Source organism: Danio rerio, chromosome 17, assembly GCF_052040795.2.
Source record: "Danio rerio strain M-AB ecotype USA chromosome 17, GRCz13ab, whole genome shotgun sequence".
Lineage (NCBI taxonomy): Eukaryota > Metazoa > Chordata > Actinopteri > Cypriniformes > Danionidae > Danio > Danio rerio.
Genome location: NC_141037.1, coordinates 36518998 through 36541705, shown reverse-complemented (window position 1 = coordinate 36541705; position 22708 = coordinate 36518998). Strand labels below are relative to the sequence as shown.

The window sequence follows — 22708 nt, the reverse complement described above, 5'->3', positions numbered from 1 at the left end:
ATGTATGTGTATTATGTTAATTATGTATATGTAAATACACACGTGCATGCGAATATGTGAGAAAATCTTTGTTTATATTTAGATATGAAAAACTGTACAAAACCACGCTCATCCCTCTTAAATGGGTGCTCTGCCAAAAAACGCAAAAGGTGCAAAATAAATATTCATCCATGGCAGCAACACTAAAGCTCTAAAAATACAAATTTATTAAATTAAAAGGGCTGACAAAAAGCGTGTAACGTTTCGAGCCACACGGCTCTTCATCAGACTGTGTTCATCAGATAAATGAATTTAGCCTTGTATTAATGAGTGTAATGCTGTTTTCAAGCATTCTGCTGCCCTCTTGTGTTCAAAGTGAGTCTTGTTTCTAGTTGTATAGTATCTGATTCTATTCATAATGAAACGCATAAAACAATCACTTTACTAAATTCTTTTACAGCTGATGCCATCAACAATGCAGCCGGTTTTGGGTTCAATGGCTATAACACAGACGGCACCCCAAAATGGGACAGAATATCAAATTTAAGAATACTTAACATTGAGGTAAGCTACAAAATATGCGATTACAATAAGTTTTTCTTTTCAACAACCCAAACCCTAATGCATCATCCTCAATAGTTTGCCACCAGCTTTAAGATGTTCTTGGACAACTGGAACATACAAACAGCCCTCTGGCTGAAAAGGTGAAGGCATCAAAACACACAAATAATCTCAAGCAAACGTCTCTCTTCTTCATAAAATCTCAGAAACAGTGTGAGCTTTGTTTGTGTATTCTGCAGGGTGTGTTATGAGCGCTGCCCGTACAATCCCACAGCCGCCACATTCCTGCTGTCTGCCATGTGGCACGGAGTTTACCCTGGGTATTACCTCACCTTCGTCACGGGCATCGCTGTAACAATGGCAGCGCGGGCAGTGAGTATTCTTGACCAAACATGGGCTGTCAAACAAAGATCAAAGTCTTCTGGAGGAATGTCAGAATATTTATCATCGATCAAATTGAAACAACTTCTGTGACTGTTCAGCAGTGTTGTTGTTATTTCTATTTAATTATTTATTTATTGCACAATGAATGCTTAAGAAACAGTTATGATTTTCAATTTGAATATCTGTGCAAGTGCAAGTGTTTGCATGAATAATAGCAATGCTGCTGACATGGCATCAAAATATTAAATTAATTAATTTCAGGCAAGTCAGGGATATTGTGACTTGTGTAAGAATATTTGGACGATAAAAAAATATTTAAACTGAATGTGCTTTTTTAAATGGTATCAGAGAACATTTTTATTCAGGAAATATTTTAAGTGAAATGTTTAAAAAGGTGTCTCCTGGAGGAATTTTAGAATATTTATCATTAATCAAACTAAAAGATTTTTTGTACAATAAATGTTTATTTAAAAATTTATATTATGATTGGTAGTAAATATTATAAATTTAGTATAGGTTTTGCCATGAATATAGCCAATGCTGCTGATATGGCATTAAAACATATATAAAATATATTAAATATATAAATAGAATTTCATAGTTTTGTCAATTGATTATAAAGGTCAGACAAAATAAACAAATCAAAGCTTCTTGATTTCATTGCAATTAAAATATGCTTTCACAATTGAGGTTGTGGTTTTGTTTAGGAAGATTTACATTGGTGCAGATTTGATTGAAAAATACTATTACGTTTGAATAAACTCTACATTGTTTTTCTGTAATAATAAATATGAGGCATGCGGCGATCGAAAAAAACATTCCTCAGTTGAGGTTATTATTCATCTAGTCCTGTGCTGCATAACAGCACAATTCCTCTGTCGCATGATAATGATCAAGGCCTCTCCAGATGAAGAATAAGAAAGGAAGAAGTAGGTCAGTAAGTTGCTGGAGTCCATCTTTAAATGCGTCTCTGGATCGAAACTATTCAGCCCACGGCATTGTTTTTGCAAAATACACGGATGCATTCAGAATCGATTATGAATATCACAAACAACAATACTGTCCACAAATATATATATATTTTTTGTAATACTTTATTTTAAGTAGTAATTCACACCATTTACTACTGGCTTTTATTACCTGTCTATTGTTAAGATATAAACTATTTATTAGCACTTATAAAGTATGATCTTATTTTACAATCCTAATCCTACCCTTATGTTAAAACCTAAACCCAACTGCTACCTTATTAACTATTAATCAGCAACTAATTAGTAGATGATTGAGCTAAAAGTCTTAGTTGATGGTTTGTTAATAGCATGAATTCAACATTTAAAATAAAGTATGAGTAAATAATCCTATGTTAATCAGACATTTTGGAAATTGATATATTTAATTTAGTGTCATATCTTGACATAACTGATATTTCAGTTTGGGGTAGCATAAGGATGTTTAAGGGCTTTATCCACACAGGCCATTCATATTCAGCCAGACAGCCTTCCGGTAAACTGCTTTTCCATTACAAAACTGTCACGTTTAAGATCTGATTTCTTCAAAAAAAAAAAATCAACAGATCTTCACTGCCTGTTAGACATACAATATGAAGTGGGTCTCAGATCTGACTAGAAGCACTGCATTAAACTCCATTTCCCCTGTCATGTCTTTAAAATATGACAGTTTATTTTACCCCAGTGTTTTCAATGGGATTTCTGCACTTACAATGGTCTTACATCTCGTTTTACGCTTGAACAACTAAATGAATGCTTAAGTCTATTTAACTGAATGTATTATAATTACATTACAACATCGATGCTGTAAAAACAACCCTGTAAAATAGAAAATAGTTACATCATGTCACGTTAGAGTGATCAAGAACAGGAACAAAAAGGGTGTGGATCCAAGTGCAGATTTAATATAGTATAGTGCAGTAACAGTGACAAAAAAAATCCAAAGTACAAAATAACAAAACAAACAAACCAGGAACTAAGGATGGCTGACGTGAAACTGACGTTTCGACACAGTGTCGAGATCCCGAAGCGCAAGTGTTTCGAAACACTGCACCGAAGCATGATCCGAAACACCCAGGTCACGTGACTAAAGTGTTTCGAAACACTTGGTCACGTGGCTAAAGCGATTCAAAGCATTGATCATTTCAGAGGCGTTTCAAGACCCGGAGAATCTGCATCTGACTGGCATGATCAAGGACGTAACTGTATCTTGTATGGCTTAGTGGACTGTGCGTGTGCACAACAGATCTGTGTTACAAATTTGTTTTGGGTTCGAATCCCGACTAGTCCAAATACTACAAAATCATGATTTTATATATTTTAATCATGTTACTGTTTTATGGTGTAGTCTAGATAGCCAGATAGCATGATATGCCATCAGTTTAGCATCATTTTTGTAACACTGTAAAACAATAATTAATATTTTTACAGTACTGTGATGGGTTTAGGTTTTGGATAGACGTTAATAAAATACAATGGGAAATTTAATTAATAATATAAATAATTATTGTTAACTTCTGGCCACAACTTGATCTGATCTAGCAACAACCCTGTTTTATGAACAAAACAATACAAATTTATTTACAAGGTGTTTATTCGTATGTCAGAGCAATGTTGAAACAAAACGATACAACAACAAAGCATTACCAACTGCTATCAAAGCATTTCAAAATAATTGCTACAGTATGAATTCGAATCCATTATTCCCTCATGGTGGTCACGGACTCTAACCGCTCGTCTAAACCACTTGCAGATTCACGGCTACAAAGTGGGGTTTCATACCCTAATTTGCTCAACTAATCTTTGCTGAAGCTGCTTCAGTGAAATACAATTAAAATGACCACTAGGTGTCGCCGTAGAGTGGTGTTTCGAAACGTTTCGAAGCTTCGACACATTTGCTTCGATAGTTTCAGTGTTTCACGAAGCCTCGCTTTGCCCACCACTACCAGGAACTCAAACAGACTAAACTAAAACTAGACTTTGACAACTAGGATAAGATACTAAACTGGATACAGGATGACAAGATACAAGACTGGATTCAAACACATACCAAAAGGAAGACAACGACCGACTGACAAACAGAGGATGAATGACTGAATATATAGTCCAGGTAATCACGGAGAACGGAGACAGCTGTGGTTGTAAATCAGTGTAGATGAGAGACCGGGTGTGTGTGCGAAAGAATGCATGGAAATGTAGTTCTAAAGCCACTGTAGTCCGCTGGGGGTTGCTGGTGAACTACAGTGGCATCTGGTGGACAAACACAGTTATGACACATCAAGCTTTCACCGGAAATCATTGCCTTTCAAACTCTAGCTGTGCATAGAGCCCATTAGCTTTAAAGTCTGTGCAGTAACACTTTAATTTAAGGATCCAAAATAATGCATTAAATAAGCATTAATTAATGATTAATTTGTGTACAATTAAGCATTTGTTAAAAACAAAAACACTTAGAATTATGGTTAACTAAACGTCTTAGGGGTCCTGAATTAGACCTCTTTGGGGCCAAGCCTCTTATCCCTTTCAACCCTAGCAATGCCCCTGGTTTGGGCACAAATGAACATCATCGTCCTTCTTCTGTGCCTCTTTTTTTTTGTTGACATTTACAGGTTTTCACAGAGATCTGTTTTGAATCTGCTGCTATGCTGAGGCATTTGTAGCTCCACTCTCTGGGAGCACATTGAATTTAAAGCAACAGGCACTGAAAGGGCACAATTTGAAAGAAAGCCTTAGAAAGTCAGTTTCAAAGAGTTATAAAATATTATTTTATATTGAAACTTCACATAAACACTCTAGCCACATCAGAGACTTATATTACATCTTGAAAAAGGGGCATAAAAGCTCTGCTTTAATCTAACAAGAGTTAAGGTCATTATGTTGGGAATAATTGACAACATCATCAATACTTTCTTACATGTTTGCTCTCTGAACTAAAGGAATGTTCTCTTTTGCAGGTAAGACACAACGTGAGGCAACACTTCCTGGGCTCATCTACACTCAAGCTCATTTATGATGTGATCACATGGTTCAGTACACAGATCGCCATTTGTTACACTGTTGTGCCATTTGTACTGCTGGCAGTGGGGCCTTCAATAAAGTTTTATAGGTAAGTAATGCATTTGCACCAATATGCGAGTATTTCAGCACAGCTCCTAATGTCTTTGAGGCAAAGTCACCCGATCCACAGGCTAATTTCAGTCTGTTTGTGAGTAGAAACTGGTGGGAAAACATTAATAAAGCATTTAACGTATTTGTTAAATTTAACATATTTGTATGTTAAAAGTATGTACTGTATCTAAAGTTTCCTGTCTGTAGAATAATGTACCCTAATTTTAAAAACACTTTGTTGATTGTTTACCGTTTAAATAAAGCTACTCCCATTGTATTATGGGAAAAGCCTTATAGGATGTAGGTACAAAGTGGATTGCTGAGAGTTACTAGCAGCAGTCGTGAAGCTGACAGGTAAAACCGAGTGGCTGATTTTATCTCAGTCTCCCTCGATTCATTAGACAGCTTTACAGGCCTGAGTCTGGTGACACTTTATGAGCCGGCGGAGGATCATTTATTTGACTGCTTCTGCTGAGATAAAAGAAATCTATGATGGTCATTTGTCGGAGCAGCACTGGTAAATGAGTCTGCCTGAAGAAAAAGACATAAAACATTTTCATTAAAGAGCTAGAATTAGGGAGAGAGACTGAAGGCTGCTGGGAGCTCAGCCCAGAAAACAATCATTTATGTTCAGGTGATGATGGGGAGGCTCTATTTTTTGTCTTTTTTCAGTAAAAAATAAAAATAAATCAGAATATTTATTAAATCAAGATACATTAAAGCGATGAACAATATTGTTTTTATATTCACATAGAACATTTTCGGCTTCAAATATCAACTTTATTTTGAAGGAACCAGAATCATGTTGCTTGGCATGCTGTCAGATATTTTTCTTGTTTTGAATATAAACTTATTTCATTGTAATATTTTTCCCAATTTCTAATGTATTAATTTAACAAGGATTACAGGTTTTTAAAATGAAAAACTATACAAAATATAATAAAATAATATATTTTCTGCATGGTATACAACTTGAGTATCACTTTAATATGTGTATTCACAAGCGTTATGTTATATTATGTTATGTTATGTTATGTTATGTTGGAAGATTTTACCTAAATATTAGGTTAAAATTAGTTTACAGTACTCCATTTATATATTATTATTCAATAATACATATTTATTGTTAAATAAAACATTTTTTTTTGTCTTATTATCGATTGTTATTTTGTGCTTAGGTTTAGTTTGTTTTGGTTTTGTATTCATTGGTTGCTTTTGGTATATGCGGTATGTGTTTTAAACTACAAAATAACGCACACATTTTTTGTTTTGATTTACTATTACTTTATTTCATTTTTAAATAAAATGAATTAAAATAATTACATTTTATTTGTTTTTTGTTTAAAATCTGAGAGTAAAACACTTCACAAAATTTAGAGCCGTAAGTGACTTTGCTTGAGTATTTTGCTATATCTGAAAAAAAGAAAAAGAAATTCTCAGTGTAATCTAGTTCTGTTTTTACCATCCCCTTCCTCGCATCAAGTGCCGCAAACGAGAGAGACATCTGTGTTTGATTTAAAATTTTGCAACAAAGTCATTAACAGTTGATGATATTCTTTTAATTATTTATGAAATGTGTTAATGTATTAAAATAGTGGTTCATACAGGCCCGGCTCCAGCTTTGAACTTTAGGGTGGTCCAAGTGACATTCCAGGTGGGCCAAAAAAATAAACATATTAAACAATTAAACATTGTTAAGGTCAAATTCAGTTAACAAAAGCTAAATTTCTAAAAATTAAATATGCTTTTAACAAGATACAGGAAACAATTGCTGTTTTTAAAGAGTTTTATTCCTTAACTTTTTGAAATGGCAACTATACATGCAATAGAATTATTGCTTTTAATGCATATAATAATCTTTACAACAACTGTAACTAGTGTTTTCTTAATGCTGGAATGTCCATCTTCGAGGTGATACCTTGTAAAAATATCAACATTAACATTTTTTTGAATAGCACATCTTTGGATATTAGCCTACTTGTTTGTGGTGGATAGCTAATTACCATGTATAACCTATCAAAAACATTTTTCAGCATTTATTTTGCATATAAAACATATAACATGTTTTTATCGATGCACATATGGCGTTTAGTGTGCTTCACCATAGCGTTCTATGTGTGTGCGTCGACCTGCTCACTGAAACATCTTGAATTCTCAATATTTTTTCAACATTCGTTATTGAATCCTGAATTTTCAATATTTCATTACACTACTGTTAAGCACAACAGTAAACAGTAACAGTCTAAGATCTAGAGTGTATTTGTTTTTGACGTTTTTCCGTTATCAGCTAAAAAGTCCAATAACTGAGGGAGATCACAAATAATAAAGAGAGATTTAAAGGGAAAAATCTGCAATCGACAGCACTTTACACAGCTGTCCTATTTAATTAATCAAATCAGTGATATTGATATTAGTTCAGTTACCAACATCTCGATATTGTTTATACAGGTCAATTTTGTTTATGCACTTCAAGAGAAAAGAGTGTGCGAGAGTGCAAAGTGAAAACAAGATTATGGGCTCTATTTTGACGATCTATGCACAAAGTCCAAAGCGCAGGGCACAAAAACCATTAAGGTTGTTTCCGAATCCACTTTTGCTATTTTAAGGACGGAAAAATCTGCTTTGTGGCGTGGCAAATGGTCTAACAGGGTTGAGCTTATTCTACAGGGTTGAACACGTTTTTAAAGCTCACGGTCACATCGTATGATTGCTGCTTTCTCAGATATAAAACGCATCACAAAAAATTGTCATCTGTTGTGGCGCCAGAGTGGGACAAGCTCCTCATTGGATGGGCCAGGCTTGCTTTTTGCATGAGAAAATAAATACATGGACATTTACATCTCATGCAGGTGCGGTTCGGGTCACGGTGTGTGTCAAACGGGTATGATATTAGTGCTGCTGTCGGGTGTTCGTTTAATTATTGCGGGGCGGGGCGGGTACGGGTTTACCAAAGAATAAACACATTTTATTTTTGTATGTATTTAAATGAATCACACAACTCGATTTACTAATGTTTGCTACAAATTGTGCTTATTGTGTTGAGCTCTATGTAAATGATATGTTCCGTGTGTATTCTTTAATTTGTGCATGTCTGTAAATCATCCACCCCATCAGCACAGTTATAGAAATTTGCTCTTTTTAGTAAATCAGAAGAATCACAATAAACTCAGTCATAACTTTATTATGGCCCATTTGCACTGATTGGTACAGTACAGTATGGTATGGGTTGGTATGGGTCACCTTTATCTGGCTTGCGTTCCCACTGCAAAAAGGGTACCCTTTTGGTGGGCGTGGTGTACGACAGTAAGTTTCAGAATACTTCATTTTTACTCAAGGAAATGTCACAGTAACGCCATACTGGGTCATTTACATATCAAATGAGAAGCACTTCTCACAAAACAGATGCTTTATACACATAAATACTTGTGCATAAATGTTCATTACTAACAAATCAGTGCCAACAAATCACATAACAGCTAACACTCCTAACGTGTGTTGTTTTCTCTTTAGATCATGGTACTGCTGCATTCACCTGATCTGTTTGCTGCTGGCACTGGTTTTACCCGTCAAGTCCAGACGCAGACGACAACAGGAAGATTTGGACATCATTCAGGCCAGTGAACACAACTGTCTGTCCTCACCCGACAGCAACTGCAACCAGAAGCAGAAAAGCTCATGAGGGTAGGGGAAAGCAGCTGGAGCCGCACACAGACACCTGAGGAACTCTGATATATCAAAACGGAGAGATGCAGAGCGGCCAAAATCCTCCTTCACATCCAACCACACTGACAGTGACGCCAACTCCAGCAACAACACAGGGAAAAAAACAGACTGTAAACCCCATAATAACACAGGTGGGGGAAGTTCACGCTTGGGTTTTAAACAGGGGATGGGATGAGTATTGAAAATGGTGAATAATTGACGTAATTGTCAGTTAATCTGAAGTTGCCTTAAACTCTCTGCGTATATTTAGGACCTGAAGCCTCATACGGGGAATCGTGAGCGGTCATTGTTGGTTTATAGCTTCACTACATTAGTGCAGAAAGTCTAGCACTGGCATCAGTTTCAATGGTACCTAAAGGGTTTCTTGCCAGTGTCAGTTAAACACAGTAACCTCTGAGTTCAGTTCTTCTCAATGCAAACGTGTGCGGTAATGGAAAAGACAGTCCGGTTGTGTGTTGCCAAACTCATAGGCCTTAGGTTGCAAACTTTAGCCTTTGTTTCATTTTCTTTGTTTTATTGGGAGCGAGGGTCAAACATAAGGGACGCTTCATTTTATGTTTCTTTTTTTGTATGCTTTTCTCTCAGCGATTTATAAGGGCTTTTGGTTGTGTTTTAATGGGTTGTAGGTTTCCTCAGGGCACACAGGTCTCATGACAAACGACCAGATGTTTCTGTTCATCTAGAGAAAACAGAAGACAGTTCACTATTACACTGTGTAACAGCTTGATTGGGGTTTTGTGTTACAGACATGTATGGAAAGTGCAATAACTGTATTTTTTCCATGGGTGCAAACGGCGCACACATTCATGGTACATCAACAAGAGCTAAATTGAATAACACGTCAGTATTTCAGTCCACTACCAGACGACAGTTCAGACAAACCACTCAATTTACAAAACAAGCCTTTGAGTAAAACATTTTCAAACATTTAAAGGTTTATGGATAAAAGTTTGACATAAGAATATATTAGTGGTCACATAGGAATTCCATTTTTTTCCATCTGTCTTTTTTTCATCTTTTTTGTTTTGTTTTTTGTTTTCTCTTGTTTTGTTTTCTCATTTTGTTTTTTGTTTTGTTTTTGTCCTTTTATTTAGTTTAGTTTTGTTTTGTTATTTTTAGTTTAGTTTTGTTATTTATTGATTTGTTTCATCTTTTTGTTTTGTTTTAGTTTTTGTTTTGTCGTGTCTTGTCTTGTTTTTGTTTTCTCTTGTTTGTTTTGTTTTCTCGTTTTGTTTTGTTATTTTTTTGTTTTGTTTTCTCTTGGTTTGTTTTCTCATTTTGTTTTGTTTTGTTATTTTTTCTGTTTTGTTTTCTCTGTTTTGTTTTCTCACTTCGTTTTGCTTTGTTTTTTCTTGTTTTGTTTTGTTTTCTCATTTTGTTTTGTTTTGTTGTTTTTTTGTTTTGTTTTCTCTGTTTTGTTTTCTCATTTCGTTTTGCTTTGTTTTTTCTTGTTTTGTTTTGTTTTCTCATTTTGTTTTGTTTTGTTATTTTTTTGTTTTGTTTTCTTTGTTTTGTTTTCTCATTTCGTTTTGCTTTGTTTTTTCTTGTTTTGTTTTGTTTTCTGATTTTGTTTTGTTTTTTTTTATTGCTTTGTTTTTTCTTGTTTTGTCTTTTTGTTTTACTTTTTTGTTTTGTGTTTTTTCTTTTGTGTATACAGTGCTCAGCATATATAAGTACACCCCTCACAAATCTCTCTTTTAAATTCATATGTTTAATAGGAAGCTCTGCAATATTATATTTGTGCATACAGTATACATTAGATTAGTCAGTACTGAAGCCAAATCTGGAGCTCATTTAACAAAATAACTTACGATAACAGTCCAAAAACTAGTTCACACAAATTTATATGTTATAGAAAATTATTAAATTCAAATTTAAACAATAAAAAAATCAAGAGAAGCAAAAAAATAAATAAATAAATAAAAAATGTTTCTATTTTGTAATATCAATATTTTGAATTGAATTTAATTGTATTATCTTTACATTTCTAAATATGTTTGGTGACTAAAATATTATTTTAATAAACATATATGTTTAATAAATCTGTTTTCTTTAAATGCACCAAAATACATTGCCTATATTCACTGAGAAATGGATATAAATATTCGTTTTCAAAATGGGGAGTAATTAATTATGCGGAGTACAGTACAGTCCATTTCCTGCAGTTCATCTTGAACTCATATTCAAATTTATTTTAATTTTATTCTTTCTATCTTGTCTTTTGTTCATTTTTGTCCACCTCGTTTTTACTTTGGTCCACATTAGTTGTTTATTGTTTAGTTTTATTTTCATTGTATTATTTTATTGTTTTGTTTTCATTCACTTTGCTTATGTTTGATTTTATTTGGTTTATTTTTGTTCATCTTTTTGTTTCATTTTTTTTGTTTTAAAGTTTGATTTGTTTTTTAAAAACAAAAACAGTCAGCACATACCTTTTCCCCTGGTTTTGATTAATTAATTATTATTTTGAGCTGTAGATCTATAATAAGCAACATGATGTAGTTTCAACTTTCATTTAATATCAATAATTATGCATATATAAAATTATACACACACACACACACACACACACACACACACGCACACACGCACACACATTAATTGGTATCCCTGAGCCCTAAAGAAACCTGCAAGTTTTGTTATTTCATTATATTACAATGTTTCTGAAACTTTGATCCTGTAAAGCTCTCATTCGATGCAAAACCAGACCTAATCATGTTGCCCAAGCATCTTTTCAATCTAGTTGAGTTTAATGTTATTTTGTTAAATATCTACCAAAATGTTACCCCTTGGTCAAAGTGAGATGTTAGTTTTATTTGGCAGTGTAGAGCTGAAGGGACTAAAGCATTTACCAAAGTGAGTCACGCTGCATGTCTGCTACCCAAACCAGTTTGATAAAAAGAAAAGATTATACCAACTAGCCTCCATTTAGAGTAAAAGCTTTGAACCAGCCCCTGTGGTTTAGAAAGCACAGCAAGTCCTAATGTATTTGGACTTCAGACTTGTTAAACAATGATTGCACAGCAACAATTGTAGCAAGTGCAAAACCAATAGGAAGATTATCCTGAAACCTGAAACATGCTGATGTTCAGTCCTATACTGTATATTTAGTTATTTTGCCATTTTGATCTAATTTCTAAAAGTTTTTAATTGTTTTAACTGCAATATGTCCCTCAGTAACCAGTGTACTAACTATAGCACCTCAATGCAAAACTTACTTCAAATGTCCAAAGTGCCAAATAAACGGGGTGCACAAAAAAAGATCACTTTATTTGTACGGGTTTACAACAGGGTGAGAGGTTTATATTGAAAAAAAAAAAGAGTGTGTGATTGATTTGGTCTTAAACTGACATTATTTTTACCTACTGAGATTTTGGGAGGAATTGTTTTTCACTCTCTCCCTATCTTTGCACTTTTGGTAGGAATAGGTCGGGGTAGTGCTAAAGTAAAAAAAAAATAAAAAAACTGCCGAAGCAATGCAAGGAACCTCAGTGCTACTCAGTGGTTAAGAGTATGTGCTTATTAGAAGTGGAATAGATGATTTTACCCATTATATTAAACACATTGTAGCAATTTAAGAAAATCAGGATGGTATTCAAGTGTTGATGGCTTATTTTGTAAACATGCTCCATTTGAGAAAAAAAAAGTTTCATGTATTTTTTTGTCGCCATTTATGTGTAAAACATTGTTTTTAATTTTGGTTAAGGGAACATTCAACCTAAAATGAGCATTTTACCATTGTTTACTGACCCTCAACTGATTCAGAACATATTTGGAGTTACTTTTGATCAACAGAAAAGAAGATATTTGGGAAAAAAAAAAATCTGTTAGCCATTGACTTCCATAATATTTGTTTTTCCTACTATGGATGCTAATGGCTATCCAACATATTCAAAACTATCTTCTTTTATGTGTTCAGGCGTAAAGAATCACATGATGGAGAGTAAATGCTGAGTAAATTTTCATTTTTGGGTGAACTGACTCCCTTAACGCCCAAATAATAATGTGTCAAACTTATTAAACTTGTTCGTGTCAACTGTTTGGTTAATTTTTGTGATATTTCTAACTACTGATTTTGCAAGAATGACCCCGAAGCTGTGTGAAATAGTGTAGACTGCTGTAATGATTATTCTAGTGCATTTGCTGTCTATCGGTCACCTCACTTCTGTTTTTTGTCTTTGTCTTGTTCAGATGTTAGTGGTTGTGGCCCAAAGTTAACATAAGAACTTTGTTAACTGGCTGCTGAAGCTTTCCAGATATTGCACATACAGTATAATCATTTAACTTTCCATTATAGTTCCTAATGACTGGTTTGCATAAACTGGAATTTCACAGGAAAACTAGAGATATTATTGTAATGAGTCTGTGGAGAGAGACAGGAAAAGTAACACCTAATATGTTAGCTCCATTTACCAATATACATGACGAAATGCAGTTGTGTGTGTGTGTGTGTGTGTGTGTGTGTGTGTTAGATACACTTGGATTGAAAGCTGTCTAGTGTGGAACATACACTGTCTCTATTTATTTTCTGTAATAATCATAAATTGAGATGTGATAGCCAGCATTTGAGTGCTCTGAAGTTGTACCAAGCCAAACTATATCATTTTTTTCCGTCTGAATCAAGGACTCCACATAAAAAAATTAATTCCACTTCCATGACGACGGAAACAACAAATAAAAGGTATTTTCCTTCCCGGATTTTGTCTCATTGTTTTTGGTTTTCTTATTAGTAATGCAATAATGGGTTTGCCACAAAGATACAGCACTACATAGGGGAGACTGGGGATAGCTGCAAGACTTTTTGCATTTCCTTTAGTTTCTCAGAGAATTTATTTTTTGTGGAAACACAACATTTCAATATAATAAACCTACATCTATTGAACACCCAGCCAAATTGCTATAACATTGTGCTCAGCATAATTGAGTACACCCCATTTTAAGAATGCATATTTTTATCATTTCTCAGTGAATATCGGCAATGTATTTTAGTGTGTTAAAAAAAATATTTATTAAAATAATAGTTTAGTCACCAAACATCTAGTCTGAACCTTTACTAAATTACTTCTTTGAACTTTGTAATGAATTAATTAATACAATAATTAATTTATTTCCAAATTAAATGATACTGAAACTGATCAAATTAAAATGATACGTTGGTAAAATGGCAAACTTTTAAATACATTTTGTAATTGGGGACAGTTGTAACAGCATGTTGCAACTGTCCCAACTCTGTCCCAAAACTGTCTATATGGAGATACAATAGTTTTAACGCTTGATATGCCAATTTAAAACTAAGAAAACAGTTATTTAAATTCTACAAATGAATAATGTTTCATGAAAAAAAAATCCTAAAAATATTTTTTTACTGAAAAAATGGTCACATGGCAGATTTCTCTCAGATTGAAGGAGAGTCTAACTGAAAATATGTATGGATATCCAGAGGCACATTTAGTGATTTGGGGGGCCTACTCGGTAAAAAATGCTGGGTTCCACAAAATAGATTTGTGTTGGGACATTGTGAAAGAATTAGGTTCACGCATTAGTTTTTACAAATTTAAGTGGATTGAACATAGAACAATCAAGTTGTCCCCAATAAAACCTTAAGAATTGTGTAGTTTCAGCTCATTTTAAGTAAGTAGTTTGAACAGACAGCAAGCACCATTTTTTGAAATTCAGGTTTGTGAGTGAGATTTCTTGTGCACAGTGTCTGATAATTAAGGAATTAAGTTTTAGGGAGGATTGTTTTGCTTGAAGGTTATTTTTTTCAGCATTTTGTGCCTTTTTCATTAGTTGTAATTCAGTTATGTAGCAATAAATCTCTACTATCAATACTATACTACTTTACTACACTGATACTGTACTATACTGTACTGTACTTTACTATACTATTCTCGAATATACCACTATACTACACTATAATATACTACTATACTGTAATAATATACTACTATACTGTACTATACTAAACTATACGTTACTACACTATACTTGGTAACTCCAACCATGGGAAACTCTTTCTACTTTTATTTAATTTTTATTCATTTTGCTTTTTTTCTCTCTCAATGTTCTTTTCTACATTTTATCTTAATGTAAGCTTTGTATTTTAAATAATTAAATAATTATATATATATATATATATATATATATATATATATATATATATAATTCTAATAATTATATATATATATATATATATATATATATATATATATATATATATATATATATATTTTTTTTTTAAATTATATTATTATTATTATTATTAAAATTGACTGCTTTACTGCTCCGTGATTGGGGTGGTGGTTTTTTTTCATAATATTATTATTACATTACATTATAATTATAATACTTTATTTTATTGTATATTTAATTATGTACTAATTGTATTTGTTTGACTCATTATAATTTCATTATTATTACAAAATGTGATAGAAAACAATGGCACAGTTTTTCTAGGTATAATTTATGCCTCTAGAAATTTATTTTTGGGCCCCCAGATGTCCTGGGGCCCTAAGCGGCCGCTTACCTTGCTTTTTAGTTAAATCGGCCTCTGTGAAAATCATCACTGTAGCTCATTCCTGAATGGAGGAACCTGCAACCGTCTCCACTCTCCCCTATAGAAGAAGAAAAAAACTCAACATGGAATGGATAAAACAGACAAAACTATAGAAATGACAGACTGAACCGTAGACCGTTGAGAACCTACAGCTTGTCAAAACATGGGCGTTGCTGTGCCCTGTGATGGGTGTGTTTTGGTCACGGTAGGCGTGGTCACGCGTCTGGATAATTTTAATTTTAACCACTGCCGAACGTGTTTGCGCAAGATGGCTGTGCTGTAACACAAGACAAATTCTTGACAAAAAGGCTTATGGAAAGCCGCGGAGATATGTGAATTATATCGGATTACTTTGGACCTTTTTTTCATTTTGCAGGGAGACGTATCGTAAGTTACCATTTACCATGTGCAATTGCTGTATGTAAACAATCTGCCTTGTTTTGGTAAGACGCGTGAGTTGATGTCAGCTTTCAGTTTGTCACTTTTTTCACTTAAGATAAGTCCGTGTACGTTTATATTAACTTTTAACTGATAGGTAGTATCTCTTACTATGTTAAAAAGTAAGAACCACGGGCATTTGCAGTTCATCTCCAGCTGTCAGGGCGCATGTGCTTTTCTTTCACTTCTTTCAGTTTTACAGTGTTTGCAGACGTATCGTTACTTTACTGTCTGCCTGTATGTGTAAACAGGCGTCGTTTTAATTAGAATGTTGCTGTCAGGATTGAGATAACATGATGGTGTGATTCTCACTGACATGTATTTTTACGGTTAAATACGTTTGTGCTGCTTTCAGTTATTTGCACGGTTGTGTGAACTTGTTTACCGCTGTACCACTGTGTCACTCTATGGAAACAGATACTATAATATCAGTACAGTGATTCCCAAACCTGGAGCAGCTCAACCCCAGGGGGGACCTAGATTTACAGTAGATTTTGTTTAGTTGAACCCATATAAAATATGTACATTTAATTTAATTTCAATAATTAAAATATTAGAAAAAATACGTTTTAATGTAAATCATGGTAAAATGGATGAAAGTTTATTTAAAAAACTTACTAATGTGTGAGTACAAATTTATGTTATTGTAGCACTATACAATTTAGCTGTACAAAAATTAGGCTATATTATTGAGAAAATGTAACATATTATTACTATTATAATTATCATATAAATAACCCCCCCCACACACACACACACACACACAAAATATCGACCAATAATCTATTTGACCATTTCCTTCCATTATTCCAAACATTTCAATATAACTTTTAACACACACACACACACACACACACACACACACACACACACACACACACACACAAACACACTCAGACAGACATATGTTCTGGTCAGTAAAAAAAAAAAAAAAAAAAAAAAAAAAAAAAAAATATATATATATATATATATATATATATATATATATATATATATATATATATATATATATATATATTTAATATAAACAAAAAACATTAATTAAATTTGATGATCATTGTAAAGTTATTATAGATTAAAATGCAAACAGTCTTACAGAGCTGCTCGGCTTTGCTCTCTCTAAGGAACTGTTGGCTTTAAAAAGGTTGAAGATCATGTCTATTATAAGAACTCAGTTCATATATTTGCTATATTTAGGAATAGTAATAGTGCTGTTTACTTCCCTCTAATGTGAAATCCATATGTGCTTCTCCCAGACTAGTGACCTTTGGCAAATGTTACATTTCTATTAAAGATATATATTTACTTATTTATTTTTAATTCAAATGCTGCTAAAAATTCAAGTCATCATCTCTTTTATAAGTCCTTACACTGAACGTCACCTGCCATGATCAAAGGCCTGTATAATATAAACTGCCTAGGCTGGACCGTTCAGGACACTAACTTTGTACCATAAGACTTCATTAATATCCATAAGGGAAGCTCTATATCTGCTTTAAGTCTGTCTGTTTCTTCAGTTACTGAGTAAATGTTATTATTTGATGAAAGAAAAAAACTTGATCACACTTTATTTTGATGGTCGTTTGTTGAATTTAAGTTACATTGCATCTACATGCCAACTAATTCTCATTAGATTAAAAGTAGACTTATAAGGTTAGGGTTAGTGTAAGTTGACATGTTCTTGCAAAGTTTCTGTTAAATGTCTGTTGAAGTAGCAGTATCAACATATTAAGCAGACAGTCTACTAATACTCAAATGTACCATCGAAATAAAGTGTTACCAAGATATTTATTTTTAAGTGGTCCCTCTTCAATGACTTTTGACACACATTTAACACACATGCACATATACACATGTGAACAAGATTTCAAATTGACATTGTTGTTATATTTATATTATTAAAATGCCAACAAAAACGTTTGTATGTCAAAAATTGTTTATTATTGCACCGTGATACCTTTTAGCTAAATTAAATTAAATTAAATTAAATTAAATTAAATTAAATTAAATTAAATTAAATTTTATTTTATTTTATTTTATTTTATTTTATTTTATTTTATTTTATTTTATTTTATTTTATTTTCATTCATTTTCTTTTTTGCTTAGTCCCTTTATTAATCTGGGGTCGCCACAGCGGAATGAACCGCCAACTTATACATCATATGTTTTGCACAGCGGATACCCTTCCAGCTGCAACCAATCACTGGGAAACACTCATACACACTCATTCTTCACACATAAACACTTCACATTTACTGTGCCACCTTTAATTTATTATTCAGTCTAGTGACCATTTTACAAATGTTTGTAGCATTTAAAACACACACACACACACACACACACACACACACACACACACACACACACACACACAGAAATGTATAATTATAATTACACAAATTAAATATAGTTTTTTTGTGATTAAAATTATGATTATGAAAAATTATGCAAAACAAAAGTTTGTTTTGACACAATATGTGTGTGTAGTGTATTTATATTATGTATATATTAACACACGCATGCATATTACTGTCAACAAGTTTATTTATATTTGGATATAAAATATATATGCTTGTAATACAAATTACATATACATTTAAATATCTATCTATCTAATAAAAAGTTTTGTATAGTTTTGTTTTTATGTATCTGCACCTGTTACATGGATGAATAAATACAGAAGTCAGAATTATTAGACCCCCTGTTTATTTTATCCCCAATTTCTGTTTAAAGGAGAGATTTTTATCAACACATTTCTAAACAAAATAGTTTTAAAAACTAATTTCTAATAACTGAGTTATTTTATCTTTTTCATGATGACAGTATATAATATTTTACGAGATTTGTCTATTATTTTACTATATATATATATATATCTATACATATACACACACACACACACACACACACACACACACACACACACACACACACACGCACACACACACACACACAAATTTTAAGACACTTCTATGCAGCATAAAGTGACATTTAAAGGCTTAACTAGGTTAATTAGGTAAACTAGCCAGGTTAGGGTAATTATTGTATAATGATGGTTTCTTCTGTAGACTATTGAAAAAAATATATAGCTTAAAGAAGCTAAAAATTCAGAAAAATTTTTATTTGTTAGAAAAAAATTAAAACTGCTTTTATTCTAGCTAAAATAAAACAAATAAGACTTTTTCCACAAAAGAAAAAATATTATCAGACATACTGTGAAAATTTCCTTGCTCTGTTAAACATAATTTGGGAAATATTTAACAAAGAAAAAAAAATTCAAAAGGGGGCTAATAATTCTGATTTCAACTGTATATATTTTACACACACACATACCCATTGTTTATGCAAAAACAACATTTAAAAAAAAAACATAATTGTGATAAATCTTTAGCAAGCACTACATTTTTTTTTTATTAAAATAGTGCTAATAATAATCTCTTCAATAAGTCCATATACTAAAACTCGCTCATAAGCAAAAGGCGTGTCTCATTAGTAGACCGGACCCTTTAGGAAACAGTCCTTGTACCATTAGACTTCATTAATATTCATGAGTTAAGCTCTTTCCGTAGTACAATTGACAGCACATGAGTGCATTGGGCATCTCTCTCCAAAAAAAGGTGGGGCGTCAAACACCCTCTTGCATTATTCATGAGTGCCTGGAGTGACATGCAGAGCCCCGTCCGGCTTGTTAGTACACAGTCTGAGTGACAGCGTGAGTGGAGTATCAACAGGGCTAAGAGAGAAGGTTTTTTAAACTCAACTCAGAGGAGCTTTTGGCTTAAGGTGAGTCAGTTTATTCACAGACTGTCTTTGAGTGTGAAGAATGAAGTTATTGTGAATGGAAGCTTCATCTGATAGCGATCTTCAGGCTTTGTGTGTGTGTATGTGTGTGTGTGTGCGTGTTGGGGCTGAAGAGATGAGGGGGTGAAGCTTTGCTTAGTCGATATTTGGCTGAGGGTCTTGCTGTGATTGGCTGTCTCCATTGTGTGATGTCTCTGGAGAGCAGATGGGATGCTTTCAAGGGTGTGTCGGAAGATCAGAGATGAACAAAGGAAGTGGATGTCTTGCTTTAGTGGATCTGTCATCTTTAAATACCCTTTAAGACCGTTTCTTCTGTAATTGAGTGTTTTATTGGCAGCTGGAAGTGACTTTTGCTGGCCAGTTTCTGTTTTTTGATGGGATGATTAGCTGGCAAAATGACTTTTTGATGGTTTGGAAGCTTTATTAGAGTTCATATTATAGTTTAGGGTAATCAACACTTTTTGATTTGATGGCTAATTCATATTCACTTGTACAATCTCATTTGTACATTATATAATAATGCTCATCTTTTAATGAGGGGTAGGTTTAGGGGTGTGGTTTGGGGGCACGCCTTCTTTTTTTAAGATGCATGTTTGTGAAATATAAATATATATACGAAGTAGCCACTTTTTTTACAATACATAAAATATTTACATTTTCTTGTGAGATTGGGCTGGCTTAACAGTTACACCTGTTGCAATTAAAGTGTATAGAATATAAATATATATATATATATATATATATATATATATATATATATATATATATATATATATATATATATATATATATATATATATATATATATATATATATATATATATATATATACACACATATATATATATATATATTAAGGGTGTCACGATCCTCCAAATCCTCGATTCGATTACATTTTCGATTCTTAAGTCACGGTTCAATTCGATTTTTGATTTAAAAAAGAAAAATTAAACAAAATCACTGTAAATAAATAAAGATAAGTTACACACATAATTACAACCTGTCATTCACTTTTTCCGCGGGACTTGTGAATAGGCAGAGTGGTCTGTGTCGTTATAATGGCGTCGGTAACAAAGGTGCACAACCAATAGGAACCACATGACAAGCCAAGCTGACGTGACATGGGGCGTGGCAGCATCAAAGATTCCATTTTTTGATTCGATAATCGAAATTGAGAATGAATTTCGATCAATTTCGATTTAAAATCAAAATCGTGACACCCCCATCAGGATTTATTTGATCTGATCTTTTACACTGCATAAAATATTTATATTTTCTTGTGAGTTTGGGCTGGCTTAACAGTTGGATCTGTCACAATTAAAGTGTATATAGAATATAAGCAAATATAAATATATAGAAATTTAAAATGTGTTTGCTTTATATAGTGACTCATTAGGATATTTTCTTTTTAAATCAGCATTGTTTTATCAGGTTTTTACAATGCATAAAATATTTATGTTTCCTCATGAAATTGGGCTGACTTAACAGTTATGTAGATCTGTCTCAATTAAAAAGTGTATATAGAATATATACTGTATATATAAAGTAAATAGAAATAAATAGAAATATAGAATGTGGTTGCTTTATATAGTCATGTGTTGGGATGTTTTTTTTTTTTAATTGGATGATTTTTTTTTTCTTTCAGATTTTTTGCAATACACATTTATTCATATATTATTTATTCCGATTTCTTGTGAGATTGGGCTGACATAACAGTTAGATCTGTCCCAATTAATATGTATGTATAACGTATAGAAATATAGAGCGACACGGTGGCTCAGTGGGAAGCATGATTGCCTCACAGCAAGAAGGTCGCTGGTTCGAGCCTCGGCTAGGTCAGTTGGCATTTATGTGTGGAGTTTGCATGTTCTCCCCATGTTGGCGTGGGTTTCCTCCTGTTGCTCTGGTTTCCCCCACAAGTCCAAAGACATGCGCTATAGGTAAATTGGGTGAGCCAAATTGTCCGTAGTGTATGTGTGTGAATGGGAGTGTTTGAGTGTTTCCCAGTAATGGGTTGCAGCTGAAAGGGCATCCGCTGTGTAAAACGTGCTGGATAAGTCGTTTTTAGCTCATCCTTTAATAAGGGGTAGGTTTAGCGGTGTGGTTTGGGGGCACACCTCTTTTAAAAAAAGTTACATGTTTGTGAAATCATATAAATTTATATGAAGTATCTACTTTTTTACAATACATAAAATATTTACATTTCCTTGTGAGATTGGGCTGGCTTAACAGCTTAACAGTTAGACCTGTTGCAATTTAAGTGCATAGAATATATATAAGAAAATATAGAAATGTATAATGTGGTTGCTTTATATAGTGACACATTAGGATGTTTTTTTTTTTTTTTTTTAAATCAGACTTAAAATATTTCCTCATGAGATTGGGCTGGCTGAACAGTTACGTGGATCTGTCTCAATTAAAAAGTGCATGTAGAATATGTACTGTATATATAAAGTAAATAGAAATATTCAGAAATATAGAATGTGGTTTCTTTATAGTGACGCATTAGAATGTTAACTTAAAGGTTTTTGCATCTGATCTCTTCATTTCTTCTGTAACTGAGTGGATTTTGGGCATTGAGACTCCACTGGTTGTTTTAACCTATTATGATGGAGCTTGGCATGTTGTCAGCTGGAAGCAATGTTTGGTGGCCAGTTTCCATCTTTCATGGGTTGCTGAGTTGGCAGAATGACTCTGGAGGAAAAAAGTACTAGCATTTTGGCCTCGTTTACTTTGTTTGGAAGCTTCATTATAGTGTTTATGTGTACATTGCAAAACTTAAAGTATAGCATGTGTTTGCTTTATATAGCACCATATGAAGCCAAGTATCATCAGTTTTTTGGTAACACCCACTTTTAGTAAGGGTTTAAATTAAATCTGTTTTAAGTCCAGATAAAAAGTGTCTCATTGTTAAACATGGGTGATTATTGATAGTTAATAATAATAAGCTATACTAATGTGAACTTAAGAAAAACTGATTTAAAATAACAATTGAAAGAGCTTTTGACACCAGTTGAATGTTTAAAATGTAAGGGTTAAATTTACATATCCAAGCATTAAAAAAAGCATAAAACAATTTTATTGATTCGTTCGTTCATCGTTCGTTTATCGTCCGTTCATTCATTCTTTCGTTCTTTCATTTGTTCATTCG

The 22708-nt window shown here is 33.0% G+C and overlaps 2 protein-coding genes across 20 annotated transcripts in view; both read left to right on the top strand.

Annotated features, from left to right (window-relative positions):
* mboat2a (membrane bound O-acyltransferase domain containing 2a) overlaps positions 1–10575 on the top strand; it is a 110674-nt gene extending 100099 nt beyond the window's left edge. For all 3 annotated transcript variants that reach the window (XM_087290794.1, XM_087290796.1, XM_087290795.1), the window contains exons 9-13: positions 440–543; positions 619–683; positions 780–912; positions 4886–5037; positions 8550–10575. In XM_087290794.1, the coding sequence (XP_087146920.1) occupies positions 440–543; positions 619–683; positions 780–912; positions 4886–5037; positions 8550–8718 (623 nt within the window). In that variant the 3' untranslated portion in view covers positions 8719–10575. The remainder of the gene's footprint in view (positions 1–439; positions 544–618; positions 684–779; positions 913–4885; positions 5038–8549) is intronic.
* Positions 10576–15573: 4998 nt separating this feature from the next.
* kidins220a (kinase D-interacting substrate 220a) overlaps positions 15574–22708 on the top strand; it is a 147858-nt gene continuing 140723 nt past the window's right edge. For 12 of the 17 annotated variants that reach the window (XR_015513607.1, XR_015513604.1, XR_015513603.1 and 9 more), the window contains exon 1: positions 15574–15705. The gene's annotated coding sequence lies outside the window, so the exon portion shown is untranslated. Of the gene's footprint in view, positions 15706–19449; positions 19540–22708 lie in introns of those variants that run through there. The other 5 variants (XR_015513609.1, XM_087290793.1, XM_087290791.1 and 2 more) reach the window with 1 other exon arrangement.